We start from the raw sequence: 23,840 nt of genomic DNA, 5'->3' as shown, positions 1-23,840 counted from the left end.
TCCCTGTACACTGCCAGGACAGTGCCATGCAACTCTGTGAAAAGAAGCAGATTAGCAGTAACAACAAAGAGAGTACTCCATCATGAAATGGGGTAACGCGGCGGTGCAGCATGCCGTAGTACTTTACATGGTAGACAAAGAACAATCCTAGCATGCCAGCCAACAACCTGCCCACGGAGGGAGAGCAAACTTCTGGTGCACAACAGGACTGGGAAGTCTTGTTAAGTAGTGCGTCAGGCAATGAAGTAAAAATCTTTCCTAGTACAGAGGCAAAGAGAAGACTAGAGGGCCTGGTCCAGGAGGAACTGCCCCTGGTGTCAGATCTGAACAGGCCAGCAATATACTGAAACTAACAAAGCAACTCTACTCCGCCCAGGAAGGGGGAGACATATGGATACCAGGTATGCCATGTATGCTAGAAGCAGAACAAAGTGATGAATACAGCATCAGGAGATGGGAACTTCACTCCACTTGAACGGGGGGCCACATGATTGCCTATCACAGATCAGAGCCAGGGAAGGGAGAAATACGCCCAGTAATGTAGGCGCCGCATGGGACGCCGATTGTATCAATAAGGCATAGCTCCTGGAGATACTGCAAATACTCCGCCTATAATAGGAGTAATGTGGCTGCATGGCTCATTATAATGAGAATGGAACACAGCTACATCATTGGAAATGCTACAGTATATGGAGGCCGTACAGGTACTCTACCTAATAAGGGAGAAATACGGCTGTGAAGTGCAGACTTAAACCCGACAGGAGTAAAGGGTACAGCGTCTGGGGATGGCACAGGAACTCCACGTCAGAGGGGAGCGATGCCTGCATGGCACGCATTAAACCAGAGAAGTGCAAGAAGATGGCCACTTTCCTAGTACTAAGGAATCTATAGGATGCATGGTGCTCAAAAGAACCAGAGAGGAGTAACTGCTACAGCAAATCTGGAGATGGTACAGGTACTCTACCTCTAAAGGGAGCAATGGTACAGGTGTACTGACTACAGCGTCTGAAGATGGTACAGGTACTCTACCTATGAAGATTTAACATAATACTGAACGGTCCGTTCCCCTCAGAGCAGTCCGACTGCCAGAGAAACACAATCACTGGAGGGGACTCAGGGAAGCCGAGGGGGAGGCTGAGAAGGAAAGACCTTACCAGACCCCAGGTGCTGACTCCCGAAGAGGCGCTGCAGCAGCTGCAGAGGGGACCAGGGAGGTTGCAGGAGAGATAACAAGATGGAGGCATCTTCTTCCAGGCAGAGGGAAGAGGCTCCGGCCCCCCAACAGAAAAGCCAGCGCCTGGCCAAGATAGGAAGAGAGGGTAGCCCCCCACCCCCAGAAGCTGGGAGGGGCCAAGGAGGAAGCTCGGGAGACCAAGGAGGGGGCAGGAGAGCGCGGCCTAGCTGGCCCAGAAGCCAGGACGTCGATTTATGAGGCGGCCGGGGCTTATCGCGGCCGACCGGGGGCCCTCCGGACAACAAAAATAAGGTGAGGAGGGAGAGGAGCGACGACCGGGGAAATGAGGCAAAGGAAGCACCCGGGGCCCTTGGACAGGCCGGGAGAAAATGCGGCCTAGTCCCGGCAAAAGCCGGGGACTAAAGTAGCTGGAAGGGCTAGGTAAGGAGCCTGGAGGGAACTAACCTGGGGACCCCAGAGCCTTAGGGCAGGACAGGGACGGGGGAAGATACTCACCGTCAGACGTCTTCGGGCGCCGCAGGGTCACCCCATCGGCAGACTCAACACGGGGACCGTGGGAATGCCGGCACGCCACTGCAGATGCAGTAATGGGGGACTGGGTGACCGGCGATGGTACCCGAGTACGCACCGGCAGGGGGGGGGGGCAACTAAAGTGGAAATCCACGATGGAGCCCCATCCTGCAGCAGGCAGAGACCTGCAGAAGAGAAAAAAAGAATAAAAAAGCAGCAAGACCTGCGGAAAAAGAGCAGGTCATGTCTGCCTCCTATGGACACTAGACTAAGGCTGAATAACCTAGTGCTGTGGAGAGGGTATAGCCCACCTGGACGGAGCCAACCTTTTTTATGTCTAGTGCCTCCTAGTGGTAGCTGGGCATATACCCATGGTGCTGTGTCCCCCAATGCTGGGTGGGATTGCCACATAAATGGAAATCCACTTCCCATGATTCTTCTCCCCTTCTTTACACTAGCGTCCATGTCCGTCTATTACGATTCCTAAGGCAGTAATGTAATCACACACAGTCTATTATCTGCTACCCAGCACGTTAAACGTGATCCCTCCGGAGACCAGAAGGAGAGAGCTAGGAGCAGTGACGTTAAGAGGCATATGATGTGTGACCTCTCATATATCAGGGTGGGGAAGAGGTGACACCCACAAGTTCAGACTAGATTGTACAAGCAGGAGACAAACGCTAGGAGCGTGGTCACATACCATAGCTGCAGATCTGAGACTGGCTACAGACATCTCTCCGCTATAGACTGTGATAACCCATTTGCACATAATATAGAAAACCTCTGGGACTCCGCTGAATGTGCAGGCAGCAGAGCTCCAGGCCGAGAGAAACAAAAAATTAATTGGGCTCTAAAAACTTGGAAGACAAATGGCATTTATTTGGTCACATTTGTGTCCACATTAGTCTTTACCGAGAGCCGTGACAAGTGACAATATGTAGATGGGGAATGGCTAACCCTTCACCATATTTTGGATTTTCCTAAGAGGAATTTATGGTCCATTAGCAAATTTCAACATGGCCCCGATTGGTGTTTAAAGGGGTTTTTTAGGATAAGAAAAAACATGGCTTCTTTTTCCCAAAAATAAAGCCACAAAGTCCTCCTTTGCATCTCCTGTGGGAAAGACCAATTTTCACAAGACAGGTATCATTTTAAGGATCAACCCTACAAGACAGAATGCCCGGTTTAATAGGGTCAATCCTGCTGACGGGTGCTCTTTCATTACTGTACAGCAATTAGTTTTGCAGCTAATAACCTTTAGAGTTGCCATTGTTCTATACTGTCAGGATTTAGGCTTGCTGACAGTGAATAGAAAAAAGCTTGTTTACCGCCAGTGGCTACAAAACCCATTCTGACCATTTCCATCCGACACAGGAGCACAGCTTGGTGCAGTCCGTTAGAGAGAACTTGTAGCAACCCATTTACCCGAGTCAGTTGGGTTTTAAGCCTCTACACCTTTCCATTCACTGACAGCAAGCAGAAACGCTTAGTATGAGCTCAGATCAAGTGTATGACCCTCACATGTTAAATGATCAGGGAATTATACAGGTCATCACTGCTCAGAAGGACATCATACAAGCCTCCAACACACAGACGCACACTTAGGGTCTTTTCACACTTCGCCTTTTGTGTCGGTTTATCGTAAGTGTCAGGAAAAGTCTCAGAGCATCCGTCAACCGCGCCGCCTGCACTTTGATTGACAGGGTCTGGCAATGTAAATGTGATCACACCTGACCCTGTCAATCAAAGTGCAGGGGGCACAGCAGTTGCAGAGAGAGCAGAGCCTCCAGGTGTAACGGCAACGCCCCCTTTTCTCAGCAGTGCGGGCACATATGAACATGGGACCAACACGGATGCCTTCAGCTGCCAGGTGCACATGTAACAGGTCAGCCAGTGTCATAGGTACAAAACTGCTGACAGATGCCCTTTAAATGAACCCATAAGAAGGATGTCACCGAGTGATACCACAGTGATCCCCCATATTCAGCCATTAACAACAACAAAAAAAGCCACATGGTGTAAGGTTTTTACTGCACACCTCTGCATAGAACTGCGCTATTCATTTCAGTAAAAATTGGCAACCCCGCTGGATACAGCTGAACGGAGGCCAAAAGAACACTGGAGGTGTAATGGGGGCCTTTGGGTCCATTTAATGGATGCGTCAGAAGCTTTCCCAGAGTATATGATAGAAGGACGCAAAAGACAAAGTGTGAAAAGAGCCTTAATTATGACCGACCGCTCATTCATAGGTGGACACACGGGCAAACAAGGACAAGATGAGCTCAGGTCAAGTGTAGAAAACTTCATTGCATTAAATGCTCATGACAGCTGTATGTTCATCACTGCTCATCTCCTGCCTTACACACGTCACCCGCAGCACACCCCGCATCCCGGCCCCTCACCCGCAGCACAGCCCACATCCCGGCCCCTCACCCGCAGCACAGCCCACATCCCGGCCCCTCACCCGCAGCACACCCCACATCCCGTCCCCTCACCCGCAGCACAGCCCACATCCCGTCCCCTCACCCGCAGCACAGCCCACATCCCGTCCCCTCACCCGCAGCACAGCCCACATCCCGGCCCCTCACCCGCAGCACAGCCCACATCCCGGCCCCTCACCCGCAGCACAGCCCACATCCCGGCCCCTCACCCGCAGCACACCCCACATCCCGGCCCCTCACCCGCAGCACACCCCACATCCCGGCCCCTCACCCGCAGCACACCCCACATCCCGGCCCCTCACCCGCAGCACACCCCACATCCCGGCCCCTCACCCGCAGCACACCCCACATCCCGGCCCCTCACCCGCAGCACAGCCCGCATCCCGGCCCCTCACCCGCAGCACAGCCCGCATCCTGGCCCCTCACCCGCAGCACACCCCACATCCCAACCCCTCAGGCGCAGCACAGCCCGCATCCTGGCCCCTCACCCGCAGCACAGCCCGCATCCCGGCCCCTCACCCGCAGCACAGCCCGCATCCCGGCCCCTCACCCGCAGCACAGCCCGCATCCCGGCCCCTCACCCGCAGCACAGCCCGCATCCTGGCCCCTCACCCGCAGCACACCCCGCATCCCAACCCCTCAGGCGCAGCACAGCCCGCATCCTGGCCCCTCACCCGCAGCACACCCCACATCCTGGCCCCTCACCCGCAGCACACCCCACATCCCGTCCCCTCAGGCGCAGCACACCCCACATCCCAACCCCTCAGGCGCAGCACAGCCCGCATCCTGGCCCCTCACCCGCAGCACACCCCACATCCTGGCCCCTCACCCGCAGCACACCCCACATCCCAACCCCTCAGGCGCAGCACACCCCACATCCCAACCCCTCAGGCGCAGCACACCCCACATCCTCACCTGCTTCGTTCTGCCTCCTAGGTGAACTTCTCCTGATGTTCAGTGAGTGGAATAAGCCGACAGATGAGCTCAGAGCCGGCGTGCTGTGTGTTACTGCAGGGCTTCCTCTGGTGTTACTGGAGCTCTGGAACAAGCAGAGAATGCAATGAACTGACTTGGATGAGACGGAAATTAAATGGCTGATATGTTCAGGCCATAACCCAACAGAAATGGTACCTGACTCCGATCCTGCATGTTCTGTGGGCTCCTGGCGGCATCGGATCGGGCGCAGGATGAAGTGGAGATATTGAAGTCAGGGTTTGGATCCAGAGAGTGAAATGTATACGAGAGGTGGTTATCAGAAGCTGTAACATCGGTAGCAACTTCAGGAGCTGGAAAAAGTGAGGGGAAAGGGTTAATGATCGTCTTCATACATGGCCGGTGACAATGGATCCATGTGTAGATATCAATGCACAAAGTAAAAACCCACAAAACCCTGGCTCTGACTAGTATCACCTTGTAGATGCCCTCATGTAGTTGATGTACCAGGCACCAATCGCAACCACTAAAAGAGACCCCACTAATGTGAGCCAGGCCAGATCCTGGACATCACTGGAGACTCCCTGGATGAAGGATAGACAGCTCTCTAGGACGTACTGTTCCTGAGATATTCCTAAAAAATTACCTCCATTAGCCAATACAAGCCTGCAAGTCTTTCTCTTCATATCCCAACTGCCATACACATGACCCTTATCAGCCAATAGAAGCTCGCATGCCCTTAGTCTCCACATACACACAGCTTTACTCCAGGTTTCCATAACAACCCAGCCATTTTTCTTCACTGCTGTAGGTCAGCTTTAAATGGGCAGGTTGCTATGGATGACACTGTTCAGGTCCATTCACACATCCGCAAATGGGTCCGCATCCGTTCCACAATATCGGGGACGGGGTTGGACCTATTCATTCTCAATGGGGCAGAAATGGATGCGGAGAGCACTCCGCATTTCCGATGCGCGGCCCCGAACTTCCAGGTTGCGGCTCCGCAAAAAAATAGAACATGTCCTATTCTTGTCCGCAATTCACAATACACTACGGATGTGTGAATGGACCCTTCAGGGAGTGGAGTGCTGTGGAGGTGACAGTTCAGGGGGCAGGTAGGGTGGCTATTCAGGCCACCCTCAAAAGAGGGACTTAAAAACTCTGCCCCCAGGTCCGGTTAGGTCACGCCCCCTCCCACTTTGCAGCTGACAGGGATTGAAAAAATAAAAAAGGTAAAAATCAACTTCTGTCAGCTGCAGAGGTGGAAGGGAAGGGTGACTTTCTTCCTGCAGCTCACGCTCTGACAGCACTGTGCTGCTGTCTGAGAGTGAGCTGTTCAAAAGGACATCCCTGTGTCAGTCCAGGTCCTGCGCCGGACGGAGGACAGGGAGTCTGAAAGTTGGATTGTCCTGCCTAAAACTGGACCTCTGCTGTAGAGGCCACTGTCAAGGGGACGGGGTGTTGTGGAAATCACTGTAAGGGAAATAGGGTACTGTGGCGGTCACTAATAAAGGGGCGGCCGCTGTGGAGGTCACTGTTAAGGGGGCAGGATGCTGTCGAGGTCACTGTTAAAGGGGCAGGCGCGGTGGAGGTCTCAGTTAAGGGGGCGGTCCGCTATGGAGGTCAGTGTTAAGGGGCGGGGTCCTGTAGAGATCAGTTAAGGGGGCGGGGTGTTGTGGAGGTCACATTTTAAAGGGAACAGAGCTTTGTAGAGATCACCGTTAAGGGGGCAGGTTATTGTGGAAATCACTTAACGAGATGGGGTACTGTGGAGGTCACTAATAAAAGGGAGGCCGCTGTGGAGGTCACTGTTAAAGGGGGCGGGTGCTGTGGATGTTACTGTTAAGGGGGCAGGCCGCTGTGGAGGTCACTGTTAAGGGGGCGGGGTACTGTCACTGTTAATGTGGATACTGTATGTCTTTTAAAAGGCACACACAAACATTAAATGAAATAGATGAAACGTGCAAAGTCGGGTCCTTCTGCTAGTATAATCATAAAATTGATGACATATCCTAGTGCTATGCCATCCATTTTCAAGATGGTGAAAATTCCCTTTAACTTGCATCCCGCTAAAATCTTTCCCAGACATCAGGTGCGGCAGGGCAGCCGTACTATAAGGCCCCTTTCACACGGGCGTTGCGGGAAAATGTGCGGGTGCGTTGCAGGAACACCCGCGATTTTTCCGCGCGAGTGCAAAACAGTATAATGCGTTTTGCACTCGCGTGAGAAAAATCACGCATGTTTGGTACCCAAACCCGAACTTCTTCACAGAAGTTCGGGCTTTGGTTAGGTGTTCTGTAGATTTTATTATTTTCCCTTATAACATGGTTATAAGGGAAAATAATAGCATTCTGAATACAGAATGCTTAGTAGGTGATCAATTGAGGGTTAAAAAAATAAAAATAAAAATTAACTCACCTTCTCCTCTTGTTCGCGTAGTTCCCGGTCTCTTCTTTACTTCTTTAATGATGAACTATCGGCTAAAGGACCTTTGGTGACGTCAGATCACATGCTCCAATCACATGGTACATTACCGTGGTGATGGACCATGTGATCTGACGTCACCACAGGTCCTAGCCGATAGTTCATCTTTTGAGAAGTAAAGAAGAGACCGGGAACTACGCGATCAAGAGGAGAAGGTGAGTTAATTTTTTTTATATTTTTTAACCCTCAATTGATCACCTACTAAGCATTCTGTATTCAGAATGCTATTATTTTCCCTTATAACCATGTTATAAGGGAAAATAATACAGTGAATAGACTGTCACCTAGCAACCATGCGTGAAAATCGCACCGCATCCGCACTTGCTTGCGGATGCTTGCGAATTTCATGCAACCCCGATCACTTCTATGGGGCCTGTGTTGCGTGAAAAACGCAGAATATAGAGCATGCTGCGATTTTCACGCAACGCACAAGTGATGCGTGAAAATCACCGCTCATGTGAACAGCCCCATAGAAATGAATGGGTCGGTATTCAGTGCGGATGCAATGCGTTCACCTCCCGCATCGCATCCGCGCGGAATACTCGCCCGTGTGAAAGGGGCCTAAGGCATCCTCTCCAGAATAAAAAACTGGAGAACCTCAATGACCAGATGTGAAGCTCAGTCAGGGATGTACTACGGCTGCCAGGCCACGTTCACCTGAACACGATTTCTGTCCATACTAAGCTCTGCTAGAACCACCTACTGACATTTCCCAGTGGACAATACCTCCGTGTCCTCCTGTCTCATATAGAAGTTACTTACAGTGAAAACTCAAGTTTCTTTCTAGAGAAGCGCTGAGCTCTTTGGTGTATTTCTCTATGATCTGCTGGATGTAGCTGTGATTTTCCGCCGGACTGAAGCAATGACTCCATGTTGATGGAGGAGGGATCTCGGATGTAGTGGCTGATGGATTGGAGACGCTGGCTTTAGTTTCCTCAATGGCAGAATAGTAGTCCGATAGGAAATCTTAGAAAATATAGAAAAAAAATATTATATTTCCATATTAAATATCTGCGTGTCGTCTGCAGTACACAGCTCCCCTGCCTCCGATGCAGGGTGACCTATTTCAATGGATGTCAATGCCTGAGAGGAGCTTGTGGGATCTCTGAAAGCTTTCATGAAGAGGATGGGAAGGATAACTGTGTGCGGGTGCTGGGAACGGAAACACTGGTGCAGCCTATGGATAAAGCAGCTCTGCCGGGTATACTGCAGGCGCCCACGTTTATTGCGGTTTATTTCATTTACTTACACATTACACTTATTGTTCCATATTAAATCATTCCTTGACCCTGCTGTCTGCTAAGCATCAGCGCAGAACTGAATAGCAGCTAAGTTCACAGTTTAAGGGTCCATTCTCACGTCCGTGAATGTGTCCGCACCCGTCCTGCAATGGGGCAGGAATGTATGCGGACAGCACACAGTGTGCTGTCCGCATCTCGCCTCCCGATCTTCCGGTCCGCGGCTCCGGAAAAAAAATAGAACATGTTCTATTCTTGTCCACAATTTAGTTCTATGGGGAGCTGGCAGGGTGTATTGTATATCCGCAATACACTACGGACGTGTGAATGGACCCTTAGAAAGACAAATGTAGATCTATAGGCTTGGGGGAAGGGAGGCACAGATAATTAGGGGATCTGGACATTCACTGCAGAGCTGTGTCCCCCCAATGAACAGAAGAGAAACAGATTTTATGGCAAGTACAAATATCTAGTTTTCTCATCCGTATCACTGAAACACTAGGGCAGTGGTGGCGAACCTATGGCACGGGTGCCAGAGGCGGCACTCAGAGCCCTCTCTGTGGGCACCCACACCCTGTAAAAAGTCTATGGTGTACCAATGTCTTAGACTTTTCCTGCCATTCATCAGCGCAGGGCACACTATGAACAGCACAGGCGGTGCATTAAATGTAGGCCGGCTATTATAGCTAAATGATAAAGTACATGGAAGATGGACAGTAGTATTCAGGTTAAATTGCTGTGTTGGCACTTTGCGATTAATAAGTGGGTTTTGGGTTGCAGTTTGGGCACTAGGTCTCTAAAAGGTTCGCCATCACTGCACTAGGGCATCGCACGCCAGGGCACTGGGATCCCTGGACCGCGCAACGAAGTTCTAGACCTTGTGGTTGGAGCAGGAGACCATGAGAACCCCATCGTTCGCAGATGTCTATAAACACCTGCGGGTGAAGAGCAGATTCACCGGGATTGAGACGCTCCCGGCTGAGGAAGTCGGCGGTCCAGTTGTCGACGCCGGGGATGTGAACTGCCGACAGCGCCGGAACATGTCTCTCCGCCCAGCTGATTGGGAGGGAGCGCTCCTCGCGTTACCACACGCCTTGAACGGATAGATTTCCTAACACAGTGCCCACTGCCTCAAAGGAAGATTACATTTTTTTATCCCTGATATCCGAAAAAGAAGCCCCATCCACCATCGGCAAAGTGGTATGCTTTGCTAAGCGGGATACTGGCGGGTCAACTATAGGGGAGGACGACCACTTCTTAGTCAAATCCTCTGGAAACGGACGTCTAAGCGCCTTGTGCGAGCGTCAGGACCGCCTAAAGGAAAAACCCGAGCCGGCCAATGAGGGTGTGGGGTCCTCAACCTGTAAAGTTTCTGTAACCGCTGTAATAAGATTGTCCACCATGGAGGACAGTTTTGACGGCTGACCCTCAGGAGAGACAAAATCCTTATCTGAAAACCTCTCCTCGGAACATGCCTCTTCCACAGAGGACACGTCAGAGTGAGACTCTCTGGGAGGTGGCGGAGAGGCAGAGGAAACGGGAGACGCACACACCCTTTTGGGAGAGGATGGTGTGGCCTGTTTAGCGGGACAGCCGCGATAAGAATGAGCCCCAGGATCCCCAGTCGGACTGGTCAGAGGACGGCCTTGCTGACAAACGTCCCAGTAACTCCACAATAGCTTTGATGGTATAGGACAGGGGTACTCAACTGGCGGACCGCGGCCGCCAGTTGTCCGGACCCCAGCCATCCTTCAGAGCGCTCCTCCTCTCCTGCACACTGTGTGTCACTGTCCCGCCGCGATCCTGCGCAGCCTAAGTTCTCGTCACTAGCACACGGCACAGTGGAGAAGGATGGAGTCCCTCCCTCTCCACTGTGACGCGGCCGCCACTACCACCAATGGGGAGATAGCAGGGGAGGAGGAGGGGAGGAGCTGTCGCCACTGCGCCACCAATGAATGTAAAACATAAGTATAGGCAGCGGCATCACAGACCCGGCATGCAGGGCATGCGATACACGGCAATTAACCCCTCAGGTGCCACAGATCGCATGCCCTGTTATTGAGGCCGGGTGCCGGGTCTGTTATACCGCTGCAGACAATTGTATGAAGGAGTTAAAGAGGACCTTTGGGGGGTCCAAAGAATATGAACTTAATAGCAGGCTGCATAGAGCGGCGCCCAGGGATCTAAGTGCACTTACTATTATTCCTGGGCGCCGCTCCGTTCCTCCGCTGTGGCCCCCAGTATTTTCAGCATTCAGAGGAAGGAGGAGGAGACGCCAGTGTCTCTCCGTCTCCATGACAGCAGCGCTGTCCAATCACAGCTCAGAGCCAGGGAGTTTTTTTTCTCCCTGGCTCTGAGCTCTGCGCTCTGATTGGACAGCGCTGCTGTCATGGAGACGGAGAGACACTGGCGTCTCCTCCTCCTTCCTCTGAATGCTGAAAATACTGGGGGCCACAGAGGACGAACGGAGCGGCGCCCAGGAATAATAGTAAGTGCACTTAGATCCCTGGGCGCCGCTCTATGCAGCCTGCTATTAAGTTCATATTCTTTGGACCCACGAAAGGTCCTCTTTTTAATTACATTCATTGGTGGCGCAGTGCTCCCCCCCCCCCCCCCCCCATTATCACTGGCCACAAGTAGTCGCCCACCCCCCCCCCCCCCCTTCATTGTTATATGGTGGCCACAGGGTCCCATCCCCTCCAGTGGTGGCAGTGGCAGATTACACTGCTGGGGCTCAGATCGTTACCATGGCAGCCAGGACGCTACTGAAGCCCTGGCTGCCATGTTCAGCTCCCTGCTGCTGTGTGCACAGAGCACAGGGCAGCAGGGAGAGTGTGAGCTCCTATTCACCCTGATAGATCACTATCTATCAGCCATTTTTAGTCACCTTGTCCCCCAGAAGATGTCCCTGGATGTGAGAGGTATGTGGTGCTGTTTTTTCCTATATGTAGTGCTGGCTAACTACTGTCACCTGCGTCTCATCTTCTCAAAGTCCTTTTTTTTTAAAATTATATACATTTTAAATTTGGCGACTAATAAATGTAATTTGGCTCCTAAATTTTTTAGTTTAGGAGCCAATGGCTCCTGGTCATTTTTTTTTGTCTGGAGCACTGCACATGTAGCGCTCCTCCTCTCCTGCACACTCTGGTACGTGCAGGAGGAGGAGCTTACCGGCGCACTTCCTCCTTCCCAGGGGCGCAGTGAGAGACGGCTCCCTCCACATGCAGGCACCAGCGCTTTCTCCCTCCGTGCGCTCACAGGTCCCTCCTCCCCTGCAGCGGCGGCAGCACGTAAGGGAGCTTCAAGCTCCAAAAAACACTTACCTGCTGCTGGAGAGGGGAGGGACATCACCGCTGCCACCAATGATATAAATGTCACATTTGGGAAGGAAGGGGGGGCGTGGAGAGGGCTACAGAGAGGCGGGAACACGTCACTGACTGCAGGAAAGGACTCCAGTCAGTGTCGTGCTCCCATCTCTCCTGGGCCATCTTCTTTAAAATTAAAGGTAACCTGATTAAATAAAGTGATTAAGCCCCATCAAACCATGATAGTTTTGTTCCGCATCCAATTCCCATTATTGGGGCATTGGATGCGGACCCCTTAGTTTCAATGGAGCGGAAAAAGATGCAGACAGCACACAGTGTGCTGTCTGCATCTCTTGGGGCCCCATTGTAATTAAGGGGCCGCATCCAATCCCCCAATAATGGGAATTGGATGCGGAACAATACTATCACATGGCTGTTCTGTGGCTTGGGTTGCCACCCGGCAAGTAGTTCACCAGCAAGGCTGGTATTTTAGTTCCCTTGCCGGTGCCAGAATTTTCCTGTAAGGACTGTTAGGCTCCTTTCACACTTGCGGCAGGACGGATCCGACAGGCTGTTCACCCTGTCAGATCCGTCCTGCCGCTATTTCGCCGGACTGCCACTCCCCATTGACTATAGCGGGAGTGGAGCTACGGCGCAGCATGGCAGTGCACGGCGTGAGGCCGCCAGACGAAAAAGTCGGACATGTGGTACTTTTAGTCTGGCGGCCTCTCACCGTGCTGCGCCGTAGCTCTGCCCCCATCCCCATTATAGTCGATGGGCACAGAGCAGCGGCACGGCGAAGTAGTGGCAAGATGGATCTGACAGGGTGAGCAGCCTGTGGGATCCGTCCTGCTGCAAGTGTGAAAGTACCCTTACTAATGAGCGCTTCCATCATGGAACGCCCATTAGTACAGCCTTTACCTCCACCGCTACTTGTGCTAGTAAAAAAATAAATAAAATTACGGTACCTCCACCTCCATTTGCTCACGCTGTGGAGAGCACTCCCTGCTGACTAGAAGCTCCGGACAGGACCTACAAGACGTCATCACGTTGGAGCACCAGTCCTGAGCTTGCAGTCAGCAGCGAATGTTCACCGCAGCCAGGTGAATGCAAATTTTTTTTATTTTTTTTTGCAGAGAAGGGGGGCACTAATGGGGGCATTTTTCTTACTGGGGGCATTATTCTTACTGGGGCACTAATGTGGCCATTACTAATTCTGGGACTTACCCGGGGCGCACCACTATAACGTCAGAGCGCCCCACGCGCATGGATCACATGATCGCATGGCATCTTTACTGTTGGCGTTCAGCTCGGACCTTCACCTGACTGCAGACCCAGGTATGTGGACCTTTAATAAAACTAGTTGAGTACCCCTGGTATAGGAGACGTCCTGTACCCTCCTTGACAGGGAACACGCCCACTCCGGCTCTACTATAGGCTGAGCAGTAGGGGCGACTGGGTCAGGGGCAGAGCCACTTGACTGTGGAGCAGAGCAGAGGGGATCAGACTGACTGGATGGAAACTTTGAGCGACACTATGCACAAGCAAAATGGCGTACCGAAGTGACCGCCTGTTTTGGGGACTGGGTTCGGACACAATGAGAACCCTGTAGTGACAGGAAGGACGACGGGGAGGTAGGTTAAACCCTGTAGGAAGGGGAGACAGAGCTTGCCCGGCCTGTGTCCCTATGCAGCTTGTCCGGAGGTGCCTTACCAGAGTCCAGCCGCAAGTGCATTTAAACACAGGATGTGGGCGGAGGCAGCAGATTCGCCCCAGGAACAGCTGAAGGAGCGGGGAGAACTTCCTTCCCCGCCCCCAAAATGGAGTCGGTTCTAGGCGAAACTGCAGGGAAGCGCAGGCCCGACTATCTGCCGTCCCTACAAAGAGGCCTCCGTGCCCCCCCAAAAATGTCGCTGTACATGAGAAATGCCAGACAGGATGTCTTTCCCTTCATTTTCAGGACCTGTGAGGAATCCAGAAGTTGTTCGCCCACCGCTAATAACGTTATGGTGCGTCACAGATATTGCCTAAGATTATATGATTGGAATATTTCTTTAAGGCGACCTCCAGGCTCCCCCTTAGTAAGCCTCACTCAGTCTCCTGATTATCCTCTCTCTCTCTCTCACACCGGTGGTTTATAATCTGCACTTTATAACCTCTCTGCCATCGCCGTAATAGAAATCAGCTCTTATGTGCTTATGTATTTCCTGCCGAGCCCGTGACAGATGTGTTTATACACAGCAGCCAATCTGAGGAGACAGAGCTGCAGCCTGAGCCAATGATGAGACAGGGGGGTGTGTCCTGGACTACCTCTAACTCCCTGCAGACACTGGAGCTACACTGTAGTCACAGATCACAGCTCTGATCTAATGGAGCAGAGATAAAAAGCAGCCAAGCACCAGGATCTGTGGAGGATAGCAGGTAACCATCCCCTGTAGGTGCTGACCTACATATCACTTCTCAGGTCAGGGCTGGACAGTCACTTTAAACCGTAACCACCAACACATAAAATCCCCTAGAACTCATTCTGGACTGGTAACATGGCGCGTTACTATTACATATCTGAATACATTACAGCCGGTCCTTAGTATTATATATGACGGTGTAAGATGGCTGCAGGAGACAGTACAGCACCGCACACAATGTGAACACCCACCACAGTTTCCAGGACTGGAGTCGGTCTTCTCGCTGGTCAGGAAGCTGCCGGATGATATAGTTGTAGTGGACAAAGAATCGCAGGCTGAATTTGGGCTCCGTCCTTGTCCGGTCGACCCCTGCATAGAAATATAGACCTGTAACTATTTCCCTACCGCAGTGCATTACATATCCTCCATGACAGTCCGAGCTCAGATCAAGTGTAGAAACCACCACAGGTTGTGTCTGGTGAGAAGAAGATTCATCACGGCTCAGACTTAGACACAAAGCGCACACATACAACACACACCAAGGGCACGTCCACATGTACCTGGAGTGAGGCCGCACCGTGATCACAGCCCACATCTAAGTGCAAGAGGTTTGTGCGGCAGGCACGGATTAATTAAAGAAACTTATAGCTTCTATACGTGTCATGGGTCTTCCTCCACTGACTTCAATGGGGGGAGATCCATGGTAAATCCAAATTGCAGCAGTCCCAGGAATACTTGTGAAAGTGCCCAACACTCCGCTCCAGACACCACACAGGAGATCATCGGCTTCTCAGGTCCGATTAATCATCTACCTGCATCGCCGCTCCTCAGATTTGGCTATATTTCATCATCGATCACTTTTTTTTTTTAAAATGACCTCAGATAAAAGCACCACTAGAGCACCACAAGGGTTGTATTAACACTTACCGTGCCAGAAGCTCCTTCCTCCATTGAAAGTGGTTTAGGGAATGTGTTCCTGGTGAGACTGTCATGGAGACTTTTATACAAAACTGAGGTAAATGAAGGATCTAAAAGGACATAAAAATAATCAGATCAACAAATGCCAACTTCTCTGTAAAGACACTGAAGGCCACGATTAGGCCTCATGCACTGGGCCGTGTTCCACGGCTGAGAGCGGTCCGTGGTAACCCGGCCGGGATTCCTGCGGACAGCCAGAGCGCACGGCGTCATTGGTTGCTATGACGCCGTGCGCTTCATGCCGCCGCTGCTGTACAGTGATACACTTGTATAGATCATACCAGTGAATCACTGTACAGCAGCGGCGGCATGAAGCGCACGGCGTCATAGCAACCAATGACGCCGTGCGCTCTGGCTGTCCGCAGGAATCCCGGCCGGGTTACCACAGACCGCTCTCGGCCGCAGAACACGGCCGTGTGCATTCGGCCTCATCGAAAGTACAGTTTTAATTCAAATATATGTTTTCTCCACCGAGCAGGACTTGCTTAGCATCGCCCCAAAACAGCAGAAGTGCCCCAACCGTACGCGTTACAATACTGGTAGTAGTGCAGACATTTTAATGCGGTAAAATCAGCCTCGTCCCAACAGAATGGCTTTTTACCTGAAGCCACTTACCATAGACTGAAAGTAGACAAGCTGCTGATTGGCAGACTAATTGTGAATGGTTTGACACCCGGATGGATCTACCGCCCATAATTCCATGATGGAAAATCCGGAGCATATCCATCCAATGTGGACATCCCCCAAGAGCCTCGCTGTGAGTAGGCAGTTGGGGCATAAGTATGCAAGATGCTTGTGTGTATTACATATAAGTACAATCGGTACCTGAATATTGCAGATAAGTACATACTGCATCGGTGTACTACATACTGTACCTATATAGTAATTCATTGCTACGGGTTATGGTTAAACTCCCCATTTTATGCATGTCTGCACTGTAATCAGTTTTAGCAATGTTCCCCTGCATAAATAACGAGATTTTTGTATAACTTACCAGTAAAATCTTTCTCGCTCTTCCTTGGGTATAGCTCATCTCCCTAGGAGGCGTGACACTAAGTGAAAACTGTTAAGCCCCTCCTCCAGCAGCTATACCCTCAGCCTGGAGAGAGAGACTGACAGTTGCGTGTCCAAGTAGTGAGAAAAGGCAATGTCCAACAAGTGGAACCAACAAGCCAACTACCCAACGGGGTAAACCAAATCTGGAAACAGTGTAGAAAAACAATGAATGGGTGGGTGCTGTGTCCCCCAAGGAAGAGCGAGAAAGAGATTTTACTGGTAAGTTATACAAAAATCTCGTTTTCTCGCTTATTTTCCTTGGGGGACACAGAAGACCTTGGGACGTCCGAGAGCAGTCCAAGGGGGGGGGGGGGGGGGGGGGAACCACAGCTCCAAGGCGAAGCACCCGAAGGCATCAAGGAACCGCCGCCTGCAAAGCCAGGCGGCCCCAGGCAGCATCCGCCGAAGCCTGAGTATGCACCCTGTAGAACTTGGTAAGGCGTGCAAGGAAGACCGGTGGCCGCATTGCACAATTGCACGGCCGAAGCCCAATGCCTCCGGCCCAGGAGGCACCGACCGCTCTGGTGAAATGAATGGTGACACCAAAGGCGGAACCCTGCCCTTGGTGCGGTAACCTCAGCAATAGCCATTCTGATGAAGCGGAGGAAAGCCACCCTGGAGGCAGTCAAACCTTTGCGCGGACCTCCTGGAACCACAAGAGACCGAGCGTCGACAAGAGTCGGAGATCTCCAAGTAAGAACTGCAAGGCCCAAACAACGTCCCATCGGTGAAGTGTCTGTTCCCGGGGGTGGGAAGGGGAGGACGATAGCCTCGTTGAGATCAAAAAGGTAGATACCACCTTCAGAAGGAAGGAAGGGACGGGATGTAGAACAGCCCCGTCTTGGGGAAGGACAGAAGGTTTGGAACAAGAAGGGCTGCCATTCAGACACCCGTCTGAGAGACACGATGGCTACAGAAACTCAACCGTACAGGACAGAAGTAGAGAGAACTTCTGTAACGGCTCTAAGGGAAAGCTTTGAGCGCCGAGGGCTCAGTATGTAGTTCCCAGGGCGGTACCGGGGGACGGTACAGAGGAACCAAAGAGCCACTCCGTGGAAGAAGGTCTTGACAGGCCCAAGAGGGGCCAGGGAACGCTGGAAGAGGATGGACACCGCCGACACTTGACACTTCAAGGAACAGAGTCCCAGTCCCAGGTCCAGGCAGGACTGGAGAAAGACACAACCATGGGGAGAGAAAGGCTAGAGTTGGGGAATGTTCCAGCTTCCCACAGAACCCCAGGTAAGAACTCTAAGTCCGACAATAGATCCTGGACGAAGCATGGCCGGGAGCGAACACTAGCGTGCCCGCTGGAATCGCCTGGGCAAGCGGGAGAAAACCCAATGTGAGCAGGCGCAGACCAGTAACATGGGCAGAAGAGTCGGCAAAACTGGTCCCGTCGGCCCCCGAGCAACGTCGTCCCGTATCCACCCGGAGTGGGGGAGCAGAAGGACAGACGGGAGGAACCGAAAGGGTCCGCCCAGCATCCAACAGATGCCAGGACAAGACGGGCTAAAGTCCATGTCGATGTTGCCACCACAGGAAGGGGTTCTACAGCCCCGGTGTGGGAGATCTAAGGACAATCTTGACCGAAGGGTAGTCCTCCCAAGTTACCAAGAAGGTAAGTCCACAGCAGGACCATTGCCTAGAATGGAAAACGCAATCTGCACCCAGCGGGAGGACAGAACGCAGTAGACCCGGTAAATAGGCACACAGCTAGTACAGCCAGTGTGAACGAGGGAGACAGTACGAGGCCACAAGGAACACCGGAACCATCCAAGTGAACAACCATGCTCTCCCCAGAGGGGAGGGCAGTGAAGGAACAGCCCCTGAAGCCTGGCCGGGGCAGAAGCCACATCGGAGAGATATGCCCCGAGAGGGAGCCAAAACAGAGCCGGCAAGAAAAGGCAGTCGAGATGGAGGCCGGCATAACACCCTCCAACCGAAAGGAGGAGTGGGCAACAGGGAAGTCATAGTAGGAGAGCCCAAAAGCAGAACACCCGCTACTCTGTGAGACGCCCGGCTCACTGCCTCGCAGAAGGCGAATACCCTGTAGAACCCAAAGTGGAGGCCCCCGGACCTGGATAATCGAGCACCCAAGAGAAGTTGGTGACCTTCCCGAGAAGAGCGGCCCGAACCTTTTAGCAGAGCAGAACTGAAGCGCAGAGGGCGCCAATAGGAAGGACTCGTACCACACTGCATCCAAAGGGGAGGAAATGGTAGTAGGCGAGGGAACCGTAGTCCCGCCAGAGCCAACGTAGAATTTGAGGGGCGCTGCAGACAGCACTCTCGTCCATGTGACCGCTTGCGCAGGGAAGCAATGCCGCGGGAGGACGAATGGGTACGCATCTAGGAGCCACGAACACTCCCCAGGTGGAAGGGCCAACGAACATGGTGGATACCGTCACAGCGGAACCGCAATATACAATCCAAACCAGAGAAGGAGTACCACCTAGCTCGGTGCAGTAGAGAGCAAGTAGAGCCCATCTGGGTCAGGTGGACAGAATGATTTCTTCAGAGAAGAGTGCAAGGCTTGCGGCAAGCATCGTATCCCAAGAGAAACAAGTATGGCGCAGGAGGAAGGGAGGCATACGTATGAGCAGCCCCGTAAACAGTGAGAAGGCCAACCCACCTACAGGAGGAGAAGGCATACACAGCCCAAACAACGCACAGAGCGCACAAGAACGTACGCTCACTGCAAAATAGTCACTCAGCGAAGGGGGCCAGCCACAGAGTCCCACAGTATCTACGGAAGTGCAAAGTGCAGCCTGAAAGGGAGTTATGCACAAGACTAGTACGGCATGCGATGGAACACAAGCAGTCCGCCCAGATAGGGGGGAAATGTACCTGGCAAACACTGCAGTCGGCAAGAGTGCAAAGGCCCGCCCCAAAAGGGACTGACACCCAAGGCCAGTACCAACTTCAGAGAAGTAGGACATACCATATTCCGCCCAGAAGGGAGACATGCACATGGCCGCACAGTATCCAGCAGCAACGCAGGAGGTCTGCATAGTGAAAGGGGGACATGCACAGAGTTATCCTAGCATTAAGTGATTGTGCTTTTACTCCGCCAATGAAGGGAAACATGTACGAGTCCAGCATAGCATATACAAGGACAGCCGTGCAAAATTCAGCCCATGGAATGAGGGGTGGTCATGCACAAGGCCAGCACCGTATCCAATGGGAGTACAAGCATTCCACCCATGTTAGAGGGCCATGCTCATGGCCAGCAACGTATCCGGTGAGCGTGCAGTATGCCGCCCAGAAAGGGGGGGTCATGCACATGGCCAGCATCGCATCCAGTGAGAGTGCAAGCACCCTGCCATGGATGGGGGTCATGCACATGGCCAGCAACGTACTGGCGAGAGAACAACCACAGTCAGTGAGTGTATGTATGCCACCTGAGGAAAGGAGGCATGCCCATGGCCGGCAGCGAATCCAGTGAGAGTGCAGCACACAGCCCATGGACGGGGGGTCATGCACATGGCCGGCAGCGGATCCAGTGAGAGGGCAAGCACCCTGCCATGGAAGGGGGTCATGCACATGGCCAGCAACTTACCGGCGAGAGAACAACCCCAGTCAGTGAGAGTATGTATGCCGCCTGAGGGAAGGAGGCATGCCCAAGGCCGGCAGCGAATCCAGTGAGAATGCAGCATTCCTCCTATGGAAGGAGGCCATGCATATGGCCGGCAGCGAATCCAGAGAGAGTGCAGCATTCCGCCTATGGAAGGAGGCCATGCATATGGCCGGCAGCGAATCCAGTGAGAATGCAGCATTCCGCCTACGGAAGGGGGTCGTGCACATGGCCAGCACCGTATCTGGTGAGAGTGCAGTATTCCGCCTAAAGGAGTGAGTCATGCATAAGGCCAGCCCGCAGCCAGGGAGAGTGCAGTATTCCGCCTAGGAAGGGGGGGGGGGGGGGGGGGGGGGGGGGGGGTCATGCACATGGCCAGCACCCTAACTGGAGAGTGTGCGAAATCTGCCTATAGAAAGGGCGGCATGTACTTAGCCAGCACCGTATCCCGGGAGAGGGCAAGAAACCGCCTAGAAGGAGAAAATGCACCTCGCCAGCGCCACAGCCGGGGAGCACGACATGCCGCCTATGGAAGGGGGGTATGCGTACGGCCAGCACTACTGAGATCAGGCTGCAGCGTCCTGCGCAGCCCACAAGAAATCCGTAATTTTTATTTATTTTTTTATAACACAGTCTCTCTGAGGCAGGAAGGGGGCCACCATACAGGCCCATTAAGAAGCCCAGATATGAAAGGGTCTCCTCTAGCCGGCCCGTACCCAAAGGGTTAACAGGGATCCGGCCTGGGGGGCGGGGGAACCTCCAGGCGGGAAGAATTTGCGCCCGGAGAGGTTCCCGCCCCCTCCAAACGAGGCCGGAATTTTCCGGCCAAGCAGGCCGCGAAGCCTGGGCCTAAATTTTTGAGGCGCCCGGCCGACCTGGGGCCGCACAGTATCCGAGGTACCGGCCGTGACCTGAGCCGGAGTGGCGCATGTACTTACCGGCCGCGGGTGCCCACCCCGCGGGCCGGAAGAGTCAGGGGCCCGGGAAGGAGCGCCGGAGTTGCGGCCCAGCAGGCCGCGAAGCCTGGGCCAAAATTTGCGTCGCCCGGCCGACCGGAATGCACCGACGGTTGGCCGGCGCCTGTTGGAGCATCGCGCTAAGTCCATGCCAGTCGTGGGTGCCCACCCCGCGGGCCGGAGGCGAGGCCTTACGCTTCGGCCGTCAGGAGCGGGCCCCTGGCCCTGAGCAGCGCACCGGTAAGGGGATGGGGGGACCCCGAGACCGGGTGCCCGTGTTGCGGGACAACAACAGTGGTAGCTAAGGTCACCATCCTCACAGGATAGAAGGGACGCCGGCAGGAGAAGGGAGGCAATGCGGCTGAACCTATTCTGCAGCTAGCGGTGGGGAGACAGCCAGCTGCAATGTCCTATGGAGGCCAGGAGGGGAGGAGAGGGAGCAGATTGCCGCCCTGCGGCACCCCAGGGGCCAGCCTAGGTCCAGCAGGGACAGAAGGGTCCAGAGGCATCAGTATGGGGGTCAGGCACGTAGGAGACCGGGGGGACGACGACGACGTAGGGCTGGAGAAGCCACTCTCTCACCATCAGCCGTCTTCACCCTCAGTCCGTTCCAGCAGGGTCGCCCCTTCAGCTACTGGCACCGTAGTGGCAGGACGCTGGAAGAGGGACTTGGCGTGCGGGCGACCCTTGCGCTGGCGGGATGCAGGGGAGCTAGGCTGCCCTGGTCCACCTTGCCTTCTGTGGGGGAGGCAGCAGTGCGGGTGACCGGCACTGGCGCAGCTCAACCCCGGGAGAAACAGAGAGGTCTAGTGCGTCTCTGTTGTCCCTGATGGTCTGGAAGAAAAAGAAAAAAAAAGTAAAAATCTAAAATTAAAACAGAGAAAACAGTCCTGCGGAGCAAGGAGTGTCTTGCCTCCTTGGACACTAAGCAAAACCTGGCAGTCTCTCTCTCCAGGCTGAGGGTATAGCTGTGGAGGAGGGGCTTAACAGTTTTCACTTAGTTAAAAATTCGGATAAATGTATATTGTGAGTGCCGGTCATTCCATTTCTTCTAGTTTTCACTTGGTGTCACGCCTCCTAGGGAGCTGATCTATACCCAAGGTCTTCTGTGTCCCCCAAGGAAAATGGGCGAGAAAGGGCATTTACCATCACATATACCACAAACAAATGATGTCCTCCTTTTCTCTCGGCTAAAAAATACGCCTTAAAAATGCCAAGAGGGGTATTTTTACTGTGCAATAAAATATTTAGTGCGACCTCAGGCAGAAGTCCTTCCCCACTACTGTCTGCCACAGGAGACCAGGTACGCTAAGCCAAGCCCCATCAGAGAAGTCTCGCTCCCTTCAGCTGTCTGCTAGGTGAAGTGTCCCTTTAAGAAAACCCTGCAGTCTCACCTCCTCCGGCTGGCTCTCGAGATCGTTCTAAAGACAAAGTGTCTCTCCATGATAACTTGGCACGACTTTGGTTTGGAGTCTCGCCTCTGATGCTGGCTGATAGGCCGGACAGGTCCCCTGGTATTATCGAGGAGTCACAGCTCATCTGACTAATGTCTGGGTGATCACCTACATGTTCGCTGGGTCCAGATGGGTCAGGCCGACCTAAATGACAATAAACATAGTAAATAATTAGAATTCTACATTGCAAACTCTAAAGAAAGCTTGGCAGGGCAGAAGGTGAACCAGAGGATGATGGGGGTGTTGGACGGCCATCATACACATAGTAGGTTCTACCTTACCTGGCTGGCTTTCTCGGAGTTCAGTTCCTGTGCTGGAGGGTCTGCCGCTGGGCGTCTCCACTTCCATGATGGCGCTCAGCTCATGCTGCTGCAGGAATGGCCCTAGTTTGGTCTTTGTGACAGGCGGCTTGGAAGGTCTCCACTTGTGGTCTCTTATAGGAGCTCTCATTAGAGAACCATCACAGGACTGAATGTCTAAAACATAAGAAAAGACCCAAAAGGAGACGATTACAAATTACTAGACTGAAGAAAACCGAATCAAAAGGAAAAATAAATGTACCATTAAAAACAGAAAAAAGGAATGAGTTAGTAACGGCTTGTAATTAGTAATACAGACGACGCATTCCCTTTCATGGGGTCTTCCCGGTAACAACACTTATCCCCGGGCACAGGACAGGAGAAAAGTGTCTGATCGTTAGGGGGTCAAACTGATGTCACGAAAACAGATTCCAGAGCCCCCCTAGCAGAACGGAGCGATGATTGGCATGTGACCGCAGCTCCACTCACTTCTGTGCGATGGCCGGAGACAGACCGGAGCACTGTACTCCGCAGTCCCATAGAGGTCACACATACACAGCTCCATGCTCATAGGGACTGCAGGATCTCCGGTCTCATACTAGCTGGGGGTCCCCGCAATCACTTATCCCCTATTCTGTGCATAAGGGTTGTCACCGGGGAAACCCATTAAATGAGTCCTGTTCCCTTCTTTTGGGTAAAAGGAGGATATTTAAAAAGGAAAAGCAAAACCATAAATCTGCAGTTTTCTAACTGGTTTATCGCTTACCTGTCACCATTGAGACGTCTTCCTCTTCGTCTTCCAGCGCCTTCAGCAGTGCGGACATAAACTGGTAACGTTCGCGCTCAGGAATCACATGGAGATCAGAGGGGATCGCCCCCTGTGGAGGCTTCAATACACAACACAAACATATTAGATACCTGCAGCTATAAGATATTAACTATACCACTAATATTAACCACGTGAGGAAGGCTGACTGACTCTATATGTCGGAGCAGAACTCCTCTTCAGCACTAC

General features: G+C 52.8%; 1 protein-coding gene across 6 annotated transcripts in view; it reads right to left on the bottom strand.

Moving 5' to 3' along the window:
- The window catches only part of CEP295 (centrosomal protein 295), an 89,955-nt gene that overhangs the window by 22,749 nt on the left and 43,366 nt on the right, over nucleotides 1-23,840 (bottom strand). For 3 of the 6 annotated variants that reach the window (XM_040426338.1, XM_040426341.1, XM_040426344.1), the window contains exons 15-22: nucleotides 23,592-23,712; nucleotides 22,808-23,002; nucleotides 22,467-22,670; nucleotides 15,439-15,539; nucleotides 14,763-14,880; nucleotides 8,326-8,529; nucleotides 5,278-5,432; nucleotides 5,062-5,185 (exon numbers count right to left, since the gene is read on the bottom strand). In XM_040426338.1, coding sequence (XP_040282272.1) covers nucleotides 5,062-5,185; nucleotides 5,278-5,432; nucleotides 8,326-8,529; nucleotides 14,763-14,880; nucleotides 15,439-15,539; nucleotides 22,467-22,670; nucleotides 22,808-23,002; nucleotides 23,592-23,712 — 1,222 coding nt within the window. The remainder of the gene's footprint in view (nucleotides 1-5,061; nucleotides 5,186-5,277; nucleotides 5,433-8,325; nucleotides 8,530-14,762; nucleotides 14,881-15,438; nucleotides 15,540-22,466; nucleotides 22,671-22,807; nucleotides 23,003-23,591; nucleotides 23,713-23,840) is intronic. The other 3 variants (XM_040426339.1, XM_040426342.1, XM_040426343.1) reach the window with 3 other exon arrangements.

This window comes from Bufo bufo, chromosome 3, assembly GCF_905171765.1.
Source record: "Bufo bufo chromosome 3, aBufBuf1.1, whole genome shotgun sequence".
NCBI lineage: Eukaryota > Metazoa > Chordata > Amphibia > Anura > Bufonidae > Bufo > Bufo bufo.
Note: the sequence above shows the minus strand (reverse complement) of the source record. Positions and strands in the feature narration are given on the sequence as shown.